Here is a 15,440-nt window from a genome sequence, read left to right as displayed (position 1 = left end):
CGCAAAATACGCCGCAATGCCCGATGAAATTATTATAATAGCTCATATACCATGGCCGCTAAGCCAATCAAATCCCTGGAATTGCATTATACAATGATCCAGTTTTTAATAATGAGTGTTAATCAACCAGAAAATTAAAACCATTCTAGGGTAAGCAGTAGTTGATTTTAGCCCTCTAATATGGCTGTTTCTGACTCTCTTGAATCTAAAGCAGTCTTAAAGTAAAGTGTCCTTGTGGCTATATTGGAGTTGATTCAGCCCTAAATGTGTATTAATTTTGGTAATTATATGGGCTAATTCAGTCACCCATTGTGGCCATTGTTTCCCCTTTGTGCAGGTTCAAAATGGCTCAATTACGGGGCCATTTTGAGGCATCCTAAGAACCATTTTAGTTCTTGTAAGAGGGCTATTTTACATAATTAAGTACCAAAACAGCTCTTATAAAGAATGTCGTTTCAGACATGTTGGTGCCAATTTAGTCCTTTAGAGGACGTTTGTTTTGAGTATAAATTGGGCTAAATCGGCCACAAAATATGGGCCTATTTTCCTCCTTTCTGAAGGCATGAAACGGCTCCAGAAGGGCTATTTTGGCCTTTCAATTGCACCATTTCAACCCTTTTAAAAGCCAAAACAACCCCTCATTTTTCCAAAATAGCCCCTCTGTGTCTTCGTTTCGGCTACCTTATGAAGGGCTATTTCAGTCCCGTTTATTGGGGCCAAAACAGCTCCATTCCAAATGGGCTAAATTAGCCCCAAAAATAGTACTGTATTTTACTCACCGAAACGGCCCCATTTAAGGGGCTAAAACAGATCTTTTCGATTTAGTGTATGTAATATTGTAATTTGTCTTTTGTCATAATAAATTGTTGTTGTTGTAACTTTAGAAAGGAAGAGGAACTGCGTCCATACGATAAGCAGATTTCTATACATGCTATCAAAAAAATTGGAGCTCCGCTTTTAGGCTTGGCTAAATATATATATTACTCGGTTAACTCGAATTCGGATAACTCGAAAAGCCCGCTAACTCGAACTTAATTTCGTTTCCCTTGATAAAAATTTACCCCAACAACTCGAATTTCTGGTTCTTATAACTCTCCACGGATGCTCATTGTGATATCCCATTAGTTTTTCTTATCGTGTGATCGACTTCTAACACTAGAACAAACACTGGACGACGCAAAAGGGAACACAAATTGCGTGTATTAAATAAACTAAGTTACATTCACATTATTGCATTGTCGTAAAAGAATTCATAATCGTTACAGTTAGTGCAAAATGTATTAGTTTCTCGTGAAATAAGTTTAATTTGCAATCTGTTGTATACCGAAGTGCTAAAAATCAATAAACTATTAATTATTTATCTAGAAAATTGAATATTTTAATCAACCCCGACAACTCGAAACCCCGCTAACTCGAACAGTTTTTCGTTTCTCTTCAGAGTTCGAGTTACCGGGGTTCTACTGTATTCAAAAAGAAACCACTGTTGCTGGATATGTTTGAGGTAAATAAATCATACGGTGTGTACAAAATTATTATCAAAACTGTAGCGTAAATAAAGGAATTCACGTTGCTGAACATGCATTTATCTGCAACTGAAGATGACCTCAATATTCCCAGTCCTTTTTGCAACTTAATCATTCTCCGATGAACCTTCCTTTGAGAAACCCTGTTAGGTCTGGATGAATAAAATCTGAGAGTACCGGCTTCAGTACGTTTATAAGTATGTGTGATAACTTACCTGATGAATTACCGGCGCTAGATTTCCTGAAAAATCGTTTTATCTTTGACCATGGTGTCTGCTTCCCAGAAGAACCTGTTGCTAAAATAACAAAATTGACCACTTTTTTATTGATTATCTACGTATAGACGATTCTTCTGACTGGAAGGTGTCATTTCAGACTTGAATGGTACAAAATGTGGAAAAGTCCTCAGGGTAAACGATTCTATAAATCCTATCTATTTTTAAGACCGGAACTCTGAGACTAAATCAAAGCACGCAAGTGACATTTTTTTTTTTTCACATCCATTAAATAAGATAGAGCGATCGTATGATTCAGCATAAGAAGATTCTAATAAAACCGAACAGAAACCATCCTTAGTAAGAATTTACTGACTATTGTTGAAAGCTTGCTGGGGATGTACGAGGAACGTCAACAACGTCTTGTCCGTGGTTGGTGTTATTAGTATGCGGGCCTCCACTTACACGAACACGAACACGAAGTGGCACAGAAACAACAATCATCCATTGACAAACATTACCACAACGTAGATAAAACGTGTAGTGCTACCGATGTATTGTTGATTGCAGTTGTTACATGTGATTTGATAGACGGCGTTCTTCGCAGGCACATTTTGGTGTAGGACATGAGGCACTTGTCCCTGGTGCAAGTACGCTCCGTGGTGTTGTGGGAGAGATATGACGTCTAGTTTGTTGGGTATAAGTGGAAAGCTAAGGCACTGTGGCTCCCGTGGTGATTGAATAACAAACAACAAGCATCCAGGTTTCCTTCCAACAAGAACCACCGTAAATTTGAATGAAACTTGCTACGGATGAATGATTTTGGCTGCCCAGCACGTGACCGAAATTATGCCAGTGTTTTCAGTGTGGCAGTCCCTTTGTACGTTCAGATACATGGTACTATTTAGTAGTAGTAGTAGTAGTAGTAGTAGCAGTAGCAGTAGCAGTAGCAGTAGTAGTAGTAGTAGTAGTAGTAGTAGCAGCAGCAGCAGCAGCAGCAGCAGCAGCAGCAGTAGTAGTAGTAAATGGACCACATCATGGTGAATCTCGATTCACTCTTCGTTTTGAAGTGGAACTTTCGCTCCCCTTTGAAACACTAGACCGATCCTCTCCCTGGCTTCTTCAACACGTGCTGCATGGGTCTGGTTTGGGATTTTCAAATGTCTCTAACAGCTCAGAAGGTAGATGAGCCTTCGGCTCCCAAGTATTTTCGCTGGCGGAGTAAGTTTTCCACTCCACCATGAACATTGGCTTTCCGTTAAAATTTTTTTTTCGCAACTATCCGCTCGGCCTGATAAATACCAAGTACGTCACGCTTAATGTTAAACTTTTTCCGGTCTCGAGAAACTACAGCAGTTTCTAGGATCTTACAATAGCCCTGAGGTGGACGACAACGTTTCTCCATCGTTACAGCAAATTGAATTGTGACAGTGAAAGAACCTGGAATATTTATATAATTTAATAACGGGACAAAGGGATGCCGGCGGATCGAAACGCACTAATGGATATCGCCGATTAGACAAAAGATTTTATTTTAGCAAAAGATCAGCAGAATGTAGAATGTCTGGGAATGTAAGGAAAGGTTTCTGTTTGCTACAAGCGAAGTGCAATTGAATTTGTTCTTATTAAGAGACTAGATTACTTAGAATAATAAATCACATACATGTCACATTTTCTTATGCCTGCTGTTTTCAGGGACTGGGGAGCGAGCTTAAGTATTTAAGCGCTATTGCAGAAACTGAACAGTACTTACCCGCCAGTTTGGTTAAATTTCCTTGGGGGCTCCAACATCTTTCGAAATGAGGAGCAAAACATTGCAATCAGCGACGAGTGTTCTGACATAATCGAGATCTCGCACGCGCTAAAATAAATGGAAAATTTCATCTTTCTTTCTGTGGTTCAACTTTTGAACAAAATTCCCTTAAAATGAAACAAAGTGTATGTTTTTTCTGGATTTGAAAATTCACTGTGAAATATGCGCATATTCGTATTTTTTTTTTTTTTTTTGCGTTTAGTTTGCCACCTACAACATATTAATGAGCTTCGTCGTGCGTTCTTGGCAACCAATACCTGAAGTACCTTCATAGAGTCTCTGCATGATTGCGCGTAATATGGAAGATCTACAAACTTTGTTGAACTGGAAGTAAATGTCCCGAGAACAATAGGCATTCTGCGCGATGCTTAATCCTAAAAAAAGGTATCGTTGTTTATCAAGCTGGTTGGACCACAACCGGTCCGACGGCCAACAACCGATAATCTCCAAAGGTGGAATTAGCTCCTGCCGTCACTAATTCACCTGAGAATCACTTCACTACCCCAGACCTAGAACAGCACAATTACGAAGGTCTTTCCGTGGGACGGTTATCATAATTGTTATTTTATCTGTTGGTAGGTTTGTATCAATACTTAGCACAAATCGCTAAAAGGCGAATTTTAAAATATAGTTATCAGGACCGCAAAGTTACCTGTGCTTATGTCTTTCGAAAATCCAGTCGCCGTACACTAAATCAGAACAACACTGGTGTTTACCTTACCTGGTACTGGTACCTTTAAGAAGTTAACAAGCTTCGTTTCCCACGTTTTATCTTTAGCAGAGTTTGAACAGTCTATATAGGGTAGCGTAGGGTAGCGTCCACGTAGTTCCTTGAAGGGAAGTTCCTTGGTATCAAAGTCGTCAAGTTTTATAAAGATCAAACTGTCATCTCTCAATTTCAAACGTCGATAAAAAGCTACCTGTAATTCATACTGGCACCACCGACTTCTGAAAACGTTTTTTGACACAACAGCAACAGTTTTGCGGGACGCGTAGACACTCTGGAACACGCATTCTACCAATGGTATTCCAGGGACAAAATCTCTGTAGTGTATACAACACTTCAAATCAAGCTTCCCCTCGAGTAGTGGAAGAAGATATTTTTTCATCCACTGCGTGTCGCCGCTGCTGTAAATGATGAACGCGTCATATTGAAAACGGAATGCTGTAACGAAAGAAACCAATAGATTGTATAGTGTAAAATTTCGAAAATATGCCCCTCCAAATATAACTCCCCCAAGCTCGAAACGCAAGAAACCCTTCGTTAAATTAACCCCCTCCGAATATAAAAATTTGCCTTCGAATACAAAATAAACCAAAGCAAAAACGGTCCGTAACACATAAGTTTTTTTTGTCACAGTACTATTCCATTTGCAAAATGATTGCAATCAAAAAGTGTTATTGTTTATTTTTGTTTGCGTAGGTCACTCTTCACACTTGTCTTAGATTTCTTCGGTCAAGAGACAAAGTACTTGCATGGAAGTTTTCTTCCACCATCCTGCACCCAAACTCTCTCTGGTGCTCCTCGCTTTTCACCTGTTATCTTTGCGCCGATAGAATGAACTGTTTCATCTTGTAGCATGGGGCCTAAAATCTGTGCCAGGGGGTTATTATTGATGTTACATTACCTTAGCTTTGAACTAAGCATTGCATTTTCAATAATAAAAGTAATTTGTTGTTGTGTTTTAAGTCTGCATGGCTGAGTGTTTAGAAAGATCTACGTTCTGACAAGTTTCAGCAAAAACTCCGTAAAACTCCGTGAACAGTACAAAATTATTGACAAAAATTTCCTTCCAATTATAAGCTAGCCCAATTCCCTGCTAGCAGAGGCCTCTTTTTGGTCGTATTCCCTGAACTCAAGGGAGCGAGGAAAAGAGACCTCTACCCTGGGTCGAAACGGACTGTGTTGAGCATGTGCCGCTTTTACCTAGCGACCGAACCGTCACGGATGCCATGTTACTACACGGGCTCACTAAATGACAGCGGAGTAACTGTAAACGAATGCGCGAGAGACAGTAAGCTGAAGTCACGGTCAGCAAACAATTCAGGGAGCATGCGTTTTGTAAGCGTCGTCCACGACTACGGACGGCGGTTGAATCAAAGTCCGTTTCGACCGGGGGCAGAGGTCTCTTCCTCGCACCCTTCAGTTCAGCGAATACAACGGAAAAGACGTCAGAGAACTAGCCCAATCGATTTTGAGAGGTAAATTTCCCTCCAAGTATAAGCCCAGCCGATTTTGTAACGCAAATTTCTCTCCGTATACGAGCCTCTCCAAAAAATAAGAGCCTTTGACTGAAATATAGCCCCGGGGCTTATATCGGAAATTTACGGTATTTGTTAACTAATCCGTTCTGTTCTCTAATATTTTGTGAACCAATTTTCTAAAGACCCCTTATTAGGGCCTCAAAAATGAAGGTTACATTTTACTTATTCTTTGTTTGGGTGAAATCTCTACTGGACATTAAGTCACTCCTCCTTTAAAACAAGCTCTCAAGAATAAAGTTTATACCTAATTTTCTTTTTTTTATTTTTATCTCGTACATTTTTTATCCTGTAACTTTGTAGCCTGTTAAATTATTACCGTTAATGTTTATCTTGTTATTATGCAGAGTCACACTGAATAACACCACGGTGACGTGAGCTCCCTGGTAAATAAACCATAGAAACGGGAACGAATTACAATCTTGATAGTAATCGATATTGAAGATTTTTTGTGAATTTTTATAACGCTATTCCAGGAATAAAAGGATCCTGCAGAACGTGAGCAACCTGGGCCAATGTAATGTGGCCTTCAAGGGTGAAATCAGTGCTGTTCCCATGAAAAGGCAATTTCTAACACAAAACAGTCCCTCACAGTAGACCAACCGAAATTTAAGTAATCAATTGTGATTTTAACATTGCCCTTACTTTATCCTCCCAAGGAGTAAAACGCTAATATCCTAGTCATAAACTTTTAGTTTTTGTCAGATAGGAGTTTGCCCAACACGAAACCGCATGTGCCTCGATCATGGTCGCCGTGAAAACCCTTTATTGCGTACCGTTCAAACTACTGAAAGGAAAAACGTGATTCCCAAACAAAGCAAGGATGCCGGGACAGTGTTTAGTTTACAGTCTAAGATAAGTTGGGGCAACCAGCTGTTTGGTTGCCGGCAGGGTGGATGCTTTAAAGATAGCAAGTGATGTAAAGCCAACTACGTGATTATGAAGTTTGTTCCAGATTTTTGTACATCTTGGGGAAAAAGTGATTTTCTTAGCCTGCGAAGATGTTCAGTTGCAGTACTTTTCTTGCGAGTCTGTATGTGGTAGAGCCGAAGAGGCTTGTTACATCCGAAATTAAAAATTTGCTTTCATCGTGATGTGAACTCATAGAGTCCAAAGGCAATAATGTGTGAACGGGTTCAAAATATTTACAATAAACAATTCACTTTTTACATACCGTCAGTTTGGGAAGAGGCCATTGTGGTTATCAGTATTTTATTCCAGGTAATAAAATACTCAGTGACGCTCTGTAAAATAAATTATAAAACAATGTTTGATGTCAGACCAAGTTTAATTATAGTAACACGGTACAAAATTGCTTTGAATTATCTTAGTATAATTACTTCTTGGTATTCTTCTATTTTCCTGGTCTTCAGATGTTTGACCACAAAATCGATCATACTGTTACCCATTTTACCGTGGTTTCCATTGATACGCGACCTTGGAAATCGAAACTCAGAATAGAATTACCGTAAGCGTTTCGGGACTTAATTTTCAGTGCAAACCATTTTGAACAATGCCTTCCAAATTACTCAGCTAAATTGTAGATCCCAAAAAGGATTGGTGATGGAACGCGGGACAAAAATCCAAATGATAGAACCGTTGTAATTCAAAACCAACTCGGCTGAAAATCAAAACGTGAAATGTATTACAGCGAACACTGATGCGCTTATGCGCTAAAACAATAAGTTGTTCGAAAGCCGATTAACAATTAACCGAGGTTTTGATCTCGCTTACTAAAAATGTCTTTAAAAGCTAGTTTGAAGCTAGCGGTATAGAAAACTCTAAGTCAAGACTGAGCTAGGAACAAAAATTTTTGAAGAGTCTTCATTGGTCAGTAATTAAGCTCGAATCAAATTTCACGTTAACCCAGGTTTAGTTTATTCGGGTTTTGAACAACTGGGCCCTGGTGAATTGCCGGTCTGTCCAGAAAATATTATTATTACGGTAACTAAATTTGATAATAAAATTTTTATTGAGGAGAAAAAAGACATTGCAATCTGTTCTGAATGTTTAACCTGCTTTTGGTATAACTCGCAGAGCTATATAATAACACTCAGTGTTCTTCAGTGCGAGGAATTAAACACAGAATTATATTTTTCGAATACGTTTGATGACAAAAGGAACCTTCTTAAAATTAACGCATAATGTGTTCGCAGTTTAATTGCCTTCACTTTATAAAAGTAAATTTGAATAATCGATGATGACTTCAAATGACCTTATTACCTATCTACAAGGTAACTTCTAAGACAAAACGGTCGCTTTCAATCTGACCCAAAATTGCAGTAACTATCATTACAACTATCCCGTAAGTTCTTGGTGGTAAAAAGCAATATAGTGCTTGTCAGCGTCTCCTAAGAGTTCATGCCCATAAATCTAAAATATTCTACTTGAACTAGTCGCATTCAGTGTGCGCCGTAAAACATATACCACTCATCGACATTCAAATCTTAGCAGTATGCAGGATTTTTATCACATAAACCTATTTAAATGGTCTAGCTCCAAAAACTTTCAAACCGTTTTTTTTTTTTTTTTTTTTTTTTTACAGTAGGTAAAGTATGATCATGAGTGTAGTTCTGACTGGACTGCTGTTGGTGAAAAGCGTTTCAAGTAGCTAAAACAATCACAGACCAGCCCGTTCGAGTCGAGTGGGTGTGCGCTGAGAGGAGTTAAAAAGGTAAAGTGTATATGACATAACTTTGTTATTTGCTTGATCAAATCTTGGTGTTACCTGGGTGTGATGTTTAAGAATAATCGAATTGACTAGCGCATTACAGTAGGATGGTTAATTAACTACAGTAATTTTAGATTATTAAGGAGATCAAAGGCTGCTGTGAGCTACCTCATGCATGGATGGATGAATATGTCAAGAAGGGGAGACTATGAAAGCCGAAAACTTATCGCGATATATAAAAATTACGATAGACAGTTGTACAACACCGTACTCGCTCCCTATTGCGTTCGACGTAGGAGAACCCCATTCCTAATCTGTAGCCGGACGATTTGGCATTCCAGAAATTATTGCAAGGACACCAAAATGTCCTCCCCGCTAGAATTTTGCAGGGGCATCGCTCGGTTCTTGGCCCGATCTTGGCTGGGAAACTATATATGGACTTCTCACGGCTTTGCTTTCGCTCGTGCAAAGAGTCACGTTGTTCTCTCGTGAGTTTCAAAGAGTCACGTTTGTCTCTTCGTGCTTGACAAGCTGTTTCTGTGAATTTCAGTTCCCCGGGATTAGATATTAGGATTGCGCGTTCAACTAGCTGTTGCTGCGAGGTTATGTTTTTCAAACTATCAACCTTCGATAAAGAAGAGCCATGCTGTCGTGCTAAATCAGACAAACCAAGCACTGATATCGGAATAGCGATGGCACATGCATTAGCAGACTTCATGTCATACAAATCAAGTTCAAAGTTATTCATCAGACCATCTGAACATCGACGCAAGCCGGGGATAAGTAACAAAGCACAATACGGTAACAGCTTTGTCTTGGTATCAGTGAGTTTACGCTCTTTACGAGGTTTCAATAATAGACTTTTACGTTAGTATTAAATCAAAACTGAAATACAAAAATATTTCGTTACATTTCTTTCCATTTGTTGAACAATTCCAAAGAAATTGGACGAAACGCTTTTCCGATCACACAGTTCTTAATTTAAAAAGAAAAGTTCAAATATTCTGCTAAAAAAATTCTAGTTTTGGGTAATGTACAGAAAAAAAGCCGCATAACAAAAATAAGAACGACAAATACTCAAGTTGAAACGAGCATGAAAGGTTGCACGATTTTGCCAAATTTGCTCAATTTAGGGTGTCGAACGCACTCTATAAGCTATGATTACTGCTAGTAATAATGCAGTAAGGAGAGCTTACCCTGGAGGAAATTCATTTGTGTTTTTTTTCCTCGATCCACTTGGAAGACTGGGTTTAATGGCCTCACCATTGATAACCGTGTGATTTTTCAGTGTAAAGCCTGTAATAAACAGAAGCATAATAATCCACCACATGTGCAGTACAAAAAGACACTTAACAGAATTAGAATAGAGTAGAATAGTTAATATAGAAAAGCTTATAACCAGCGCTTTGCAATATTTGCCCCATTGAAGAGGCTGCGTCACTGCTGCTAATGGGGGGAGGGGGAACTCAACAAGATGGCTCCACCCTGGGGGACCAAACCCTCAAAAACCCTTTTTAGTATAAATCGTTCTATCACGAATGCTGTTCTCTATTCGCTACTCGAATGCTGTTCGATATTGGCTACGCTACTCACAATCTATTATGTTGTAGATAGTGAGTACAGCGAGTAGCCTAACAGTGTGCAGTGACAATTAGATTATTCGCTCGATCTCTAAGCGGCGGGATCACGCGATAGAAATCTCGAGCTCATAATCTAATTGTTAAATAAGCCATTTTTGACAGAAGTGGTAACCGTTTCATAGACCTTCCATAGAAAATGGTATTCTTTTCACATACCTACTGTACCGACGGGTGGTTACGGATGGCTAACCATGATATGATGGAAATATATTGTCTAGCATTTGAAAAGGCTAACGTCCAAGAAGGAGACGAAGGCGGGGAGTTGAGGCAGAAATGTATAATAGTACATAAAACTTATACTAATGGTATAAGGTACACAGCGGAAAAAAATAGAAATAAAAAGACACTCTGGTGCCCAATACACACAAGATCAAAAGCGCGGTAGACATCTTGTGCATGAAGAATGATATAAATCCTTCACTAATTTTAAAATATTAGCACTAAGATATACACTGTGTTCCCGGATGCGAGTTAAGCCTTAAAAATCGTCAAAATCATTAACCGAAATTGCACGGTTTTTTAATTTAAGGTAGCTGGCACTGGTGTCCTTTACTTTCCAGCATTCACACTTTGACGGATCGATACTACCACTCTTTATCAGTTGATGCAATAATAATGGTAGCCACCTTTAATTTTTTTAAACTTTGCATAAAAGTGTATCTTAACATGCTAATTACAGATCCATAATAACAAAAATGAGTGTCACCGGGCTTGTTTTTTAGTTATAACCGTGACTTAAAGGTAAATTTAGGGATGTTTTTAATTGGTCATACCGTTGCTATGGTAACCTGTTCTGTCTAATGACCATAACTTGTTCGCAAATGTTAAGGCGTTAAGGCATGTTTTTGATACCATTTGTTCTATTAATCTATGTCAAAGTCTAAGTGCTGCAAAGTGATGGAAACCGGTGCAAACCGCCTTGCAATTTTTTAATCAGCAGAAATGTCCGCTGAAAGAACTGCTGCAGGAAGTAACAGCATCACCTGCTCAAAGCGAACGGACCAACTGGATAAGAAGTCGTTTCTTCCCAAGCAAGTGTGTCATTGTGTCACTGTTTCCCGCAGAAATTGTGCATCCTTCCCCGCTGACTCTTCGTCACACAAAGTAAACAGTTTGTTTGCCTAGGTGTGTGCCTTTCAGAAAAGGAAGCAGAGACAACGTTTCGAATACACGCCCCTCCGAAAATTAGCTTCCATCTCCCTCGTGCGAGGGGCACTCCAGTGCGGATGTTTTGTTACTAGTTTTTTTTTCCTAAGAGTCTGCTTTTGCATAATAGTCACAGTTAAATGTGCATGACTTTTCTACTACATTTAACAGTTTATCTGAGAAACTGTCGCATGACTGAACGCAAAGGTCATGGAAAAAAAACCTACTTACTTGCGGCATTAAAATATGCACAAACGAAAACTAATTTACTCCAAGTTACTGAGAGTTATATGCTTTGCGGTTTCTCTACCGAACGTAGCGCAGAGTATAGCAAAGCAACCTCTGCTCACAGGTATGGTCATTAAATGCAGACCGGGTTTCGAAGAATAGGAAATGATCCAAGGCGGGTTTAAAATAACTGAAATATCCTTTTAATTACAATATCTCGCCAACTCAGCATCACGACTTACTGAACTGAATAGTTACAAAACAACCGCCTTAAAAATATATAATCAGCAGAAATGTCTGACGGAAAGAACTACTGCAGGAAGTAGCAGCATCACCTGCTCAAAGCAAGACGACCGACTGAATATAATGGAAGTCTTTCTTTTTTTTTTTCTTTTTTTTTTTGTTTAGGTGGCGCATCGGGGAAAGGTAAGAAGAGAGACAACATTTCGAACTCGCCTGTGTGATGGGCACTTTTGCCAGAATCCAGTGCCGATGTTTTGTTACTAGTTTGTTTGTTGTTGTTGTCTTTTTCAATGAGAATACGACTACTTTACAGTGGTTTCTATATTTTGAGGGCATACAGATTCTTAATCCACAGTTTGATGTACGTGTCTTCTCTATCGTATTTGATAATTCACCCGCTAAAATAACGCATGACTGAACGCAAAGGTAACGGGAAAAACCCCTACTTAATTGCAGCATTAAATTTGCATAGACAAAAACTAATTTAGTCCAAGTCGCTAAATGTTATATGATTTTCCTCAATAAGAATGTTTAGATGGCTTTGATTGAAGTGAGACAAACACATATGCTTGCATTTTCGTGTTAAGTCAGCGTGGACACGGTTTAAATATAGTCTCTTTTCCCTATCTTTAGTTATGATAACCAAAGATCAGTTCTTGTGACGAAAAGACCGAAATAAACTGCCATACATCCGGAATTGAGCATCGTACCAATTTAATCTTTATGTTCGACTTCATTTAAGCTAAAACCCTTTACCGAGGAAACGATTCTTGTGTTTACTGATATTCCTTCCACAAGAAGCGATGGTTTTCAAGTTAAAGCCAAATTCCAAACAACAGACAACGTCGAGGTCACCGATAATTATTCATTCTCAAGCATTCTCAAGTAAACACAACTTTACAATTTCTCCTCTTAAACAACGCGGCCAGGAAAATAACGTAACATGAAGCAATAGCTGGTAAAGAAATCAACGGTCACCCGTTTAAATATAAATCAGACAAGTCAACTAAATACCGATGTAGTTATCATTATAAACCAGATAAACAAGTTTGACGAGTTACGATTTCTCCTCTAAGTGCATCACGTTTCACAATTAAAAAAAGCCAATTTTTCTACCGTTAACCTGTTCTTCGATGGATTGTACACTCACGTCCTATTAGTCTTGCTATGTTGCTACTGTACGAGTGCCGTGGCGGAAACAAACAGACACGTCTCCCATTTTTTCTGGGAGTATATTACTAGCACCACACGTGCATGTAGCTTACAACCTTGAATCCTAATAGCAGTAGAAGCACATTAGACTTGGAAGATGTTTCCATTTTGCTTAATTTACACTGATGTGATTTAATTGACTACGCTTGCTGGTTCACGTTTGGCCGAATTAGGAATTCGTCTCCGAATTTAATACCCCAAACAACTTCCTCGAAACTTCCGCTAGCTCAGAGCAGCACAATATACACCAGACTGAAAGGTTTACATTAAAAGCCGTTTAAGCATCGAAGCTAAGCGACCGCCGTCAAATTGGTACCAATTAATTCTTAACGCTATACAGTAACTATATGGTGCATTAAAATTGATGGAAGGCGCAAAAATTATAAAGAACAACATTAGTTTCGATTTCTAAGGTATTACTCATGATCCCCGGAGTTGCAAGTGAAACAATAAAAAGCAATATAAAAGCTTGGGACTATTTTAGACTGAAAGCCGTTTGTCTGATAATTTGTAGGTTAGATAAAGATTTCGGTTCTCTACTTACCTGCTGCAGATTCACAGCTTTTATGTTCATTCAACAGTGGAAGCGTCCCATCTTCGACAAAGTTCAGAATGCTTGGTGATCTGAGTGCGTCAGCAGTGTCGCGAACCTCACGGATTGCGGTAGTTTTTGTCGGCACGCAATCTTCTTGATAGCTATTTTTCAGCGAAAACTTCGAGCAACGAACCGCCAAATTCCGAATACAATTTATTCGTTTACTAAGGTTTAATTTTGCGCTATTCGAGGAAAATGGAAAGCGGTATTGCGTACTACTCCTATACAGTTTGCGGGAGCGCCACAACCCTGTTATTATCCTTTTACCAGCGAAGCATATCCTCTTAATCTAAAGAAATATGCCCTACCCCCTATCAACTAACGAGGTCAAAAGAGAGTGGGATCATCGGAAACTACTGTATGGGTTTATTTAAGAAAAGATCTTCAAAGTTTATTTACTGCCTTATTCAGTAACAAAATACAGAAAGTTCCTTGATTTTGAAATTAAAATAATGTACTTTATTCTTCCAACGAGGCTTCCTAAGTCGTGCTGGTTTAACTGAAAATGAGATACGTCAATTGTTTGCAGCTGAATTTAAAGGTAAAATTTACAATGGAAGACTTGAGAAGCAAGAGCATATATTTATGTAAATTTTACCTTTTGCACGACTTCACGTAATCATAAATATTCACAGCACGTAAATAGCAGTGGAATAGACCGGGACAAACAAAATAAAACTCTTGTTCGGAGAAAGCGAATAATGACTTAAACTTGGCCAAGATTCAACTTTCTTATCTAACACCAGTTTAAGTTCTTGAGCCTAAAACTAGCGTGAATATCGAAAAGAAATCTTACTCTAACCGCTTGTTATTTAACAGAAAAATCTGCCGAGGTATTTTAAAGATATCTCGATTGATGCAAAGTAGGAACTTTTTCATTCATCTGCGCTTTATTTTAACTGTTTTCAAACATAAATATCTTAGAATCGGAGACACCCATGAAGCTCAATATACATTTAGAATGTTTTGCTATCAGGAAAGATCCTTTGACAGAAAAGACAGTGTCAAGTTGAAAAATGCTGAGATCTTTATTGAAACAGACTTGTCTTTGCCAAGTAAAGATGTAAATGTAGACTCCGGGCAACAATAATAAAGACCACGATTTAAGCTTACTTGTAACTTGGTTTTATAGGAATTCTGTCATTCATTCAAGTAGCACATTTTAGGGCAATCGATTTTTGGTGGGTTTTACAGTGTACCTTGATACGTCTGTCATTCAAGGTATCAAGGCATTCCAATTTTAATTTGTATTAGACCGGTGAGATACGGTTGTATTGTTTAAACACAGTCTCCGAATGGCTGTGGTTTAGAAAAAACATTACAGTGCGATTCAAATAGTCGCTCCAGACAGAAAGTTTCTTTAATATAATGTTCGCTAAGTACAGAAATGTAAACACTGTTCTCAAGAACGGAAGGTTCCCTCAATACATATCATAGCGAGATACGCTCCAAATGTGAGTAAAGCGCAGTGGGATGAATTTACAAGATTGTGTATAATTCATCCCTTGTTTTAACTGACCTGTTGTGCCTCGAACCGCCTGGGACCGGAATAATAAATTGTAGGAACAGTTGACAACTTAAAAGTATCTGTCATGTACCCTTAAGGGTGAAGCACGCTTTTCTTTACAAAAGTTTTTAAGCACTACTATACATAAAATTAAATTGCACGTTACATTTTGCCTGGGTGATTTTAAAGACAAAATTATTTTTTTAAACTAAAAATCAAAGTTTAAGTTTGAGGGCGCCGGGCTATCCTATTCTGCTAATTAAAAAGATAGTAACCAGAAGCCGCTCACATCAGGCAAATTAAGATCAACTTTAACAGTGACAACTTGATTGTCAACTGAACCTTGAGACTCTAAAAATCCAGAAACATAAAATTAAAGTCCTTC

At 38.5% G+C, this 15,440-nt stretch overlaps 1 protein-coding gene across 1 annotated transcript in view; it reads right to left on the bottom strand.

The window, feature by feature from the left end:
• Nucleotides 1–13,993, bottom strand: part of LOC146448687 (uncharacterized) — a 31,770-nt gene extending 17,777 nt beyond the window's left edge. Inside the window, exons 1-4 of the mRNA XM_085102402.1 lie at nt 13,498–13,993; nt 6,988–7,057; nt 4,273–4,716; nt 1,739–1,819 (exon numbers count right to left, since the gene is read on the bottom strand). Of these exons, the coding sequence (XP_084958528.1) occupies nt 1,739–1,819; nt 4,273–4,716; nt 6,988–7,057; nt 13,498–13,527 (625 nt within the window). The 5' untranslated portion in view covers nt 13,528–13,993. The remainder of the gene's footprint in view (nt 1–1,738; nt 1,820–4,272; nt 4,717–6,987; nt 7,058–13,497) is intronic.
• Nucleotides 13,994–15,440: the final 1,447 nt, after the last annotated feature.

This window comes from Pavona decussata, unplaced genomic scaffold, assembly GCF_977016875.1.
Source record: "Pavona decussata unplaced genomic scaffold, jaPavDecu1.1 SCAFFOLD_835, whole genome shotgun sequence".
NCBI classification, from domain to species: domain Eukaryota; kingdom Metazoa; phylum Cnidaria; class Anthozoa; order Scleractinia; family Agariciidae; genus Pavona; species Pavona decussata.
The sequence above is the reverse complement of the archived record's forward strand: the minus strand, read 5'-3'. Positions and strand labels throughout refer to the sequence as shown.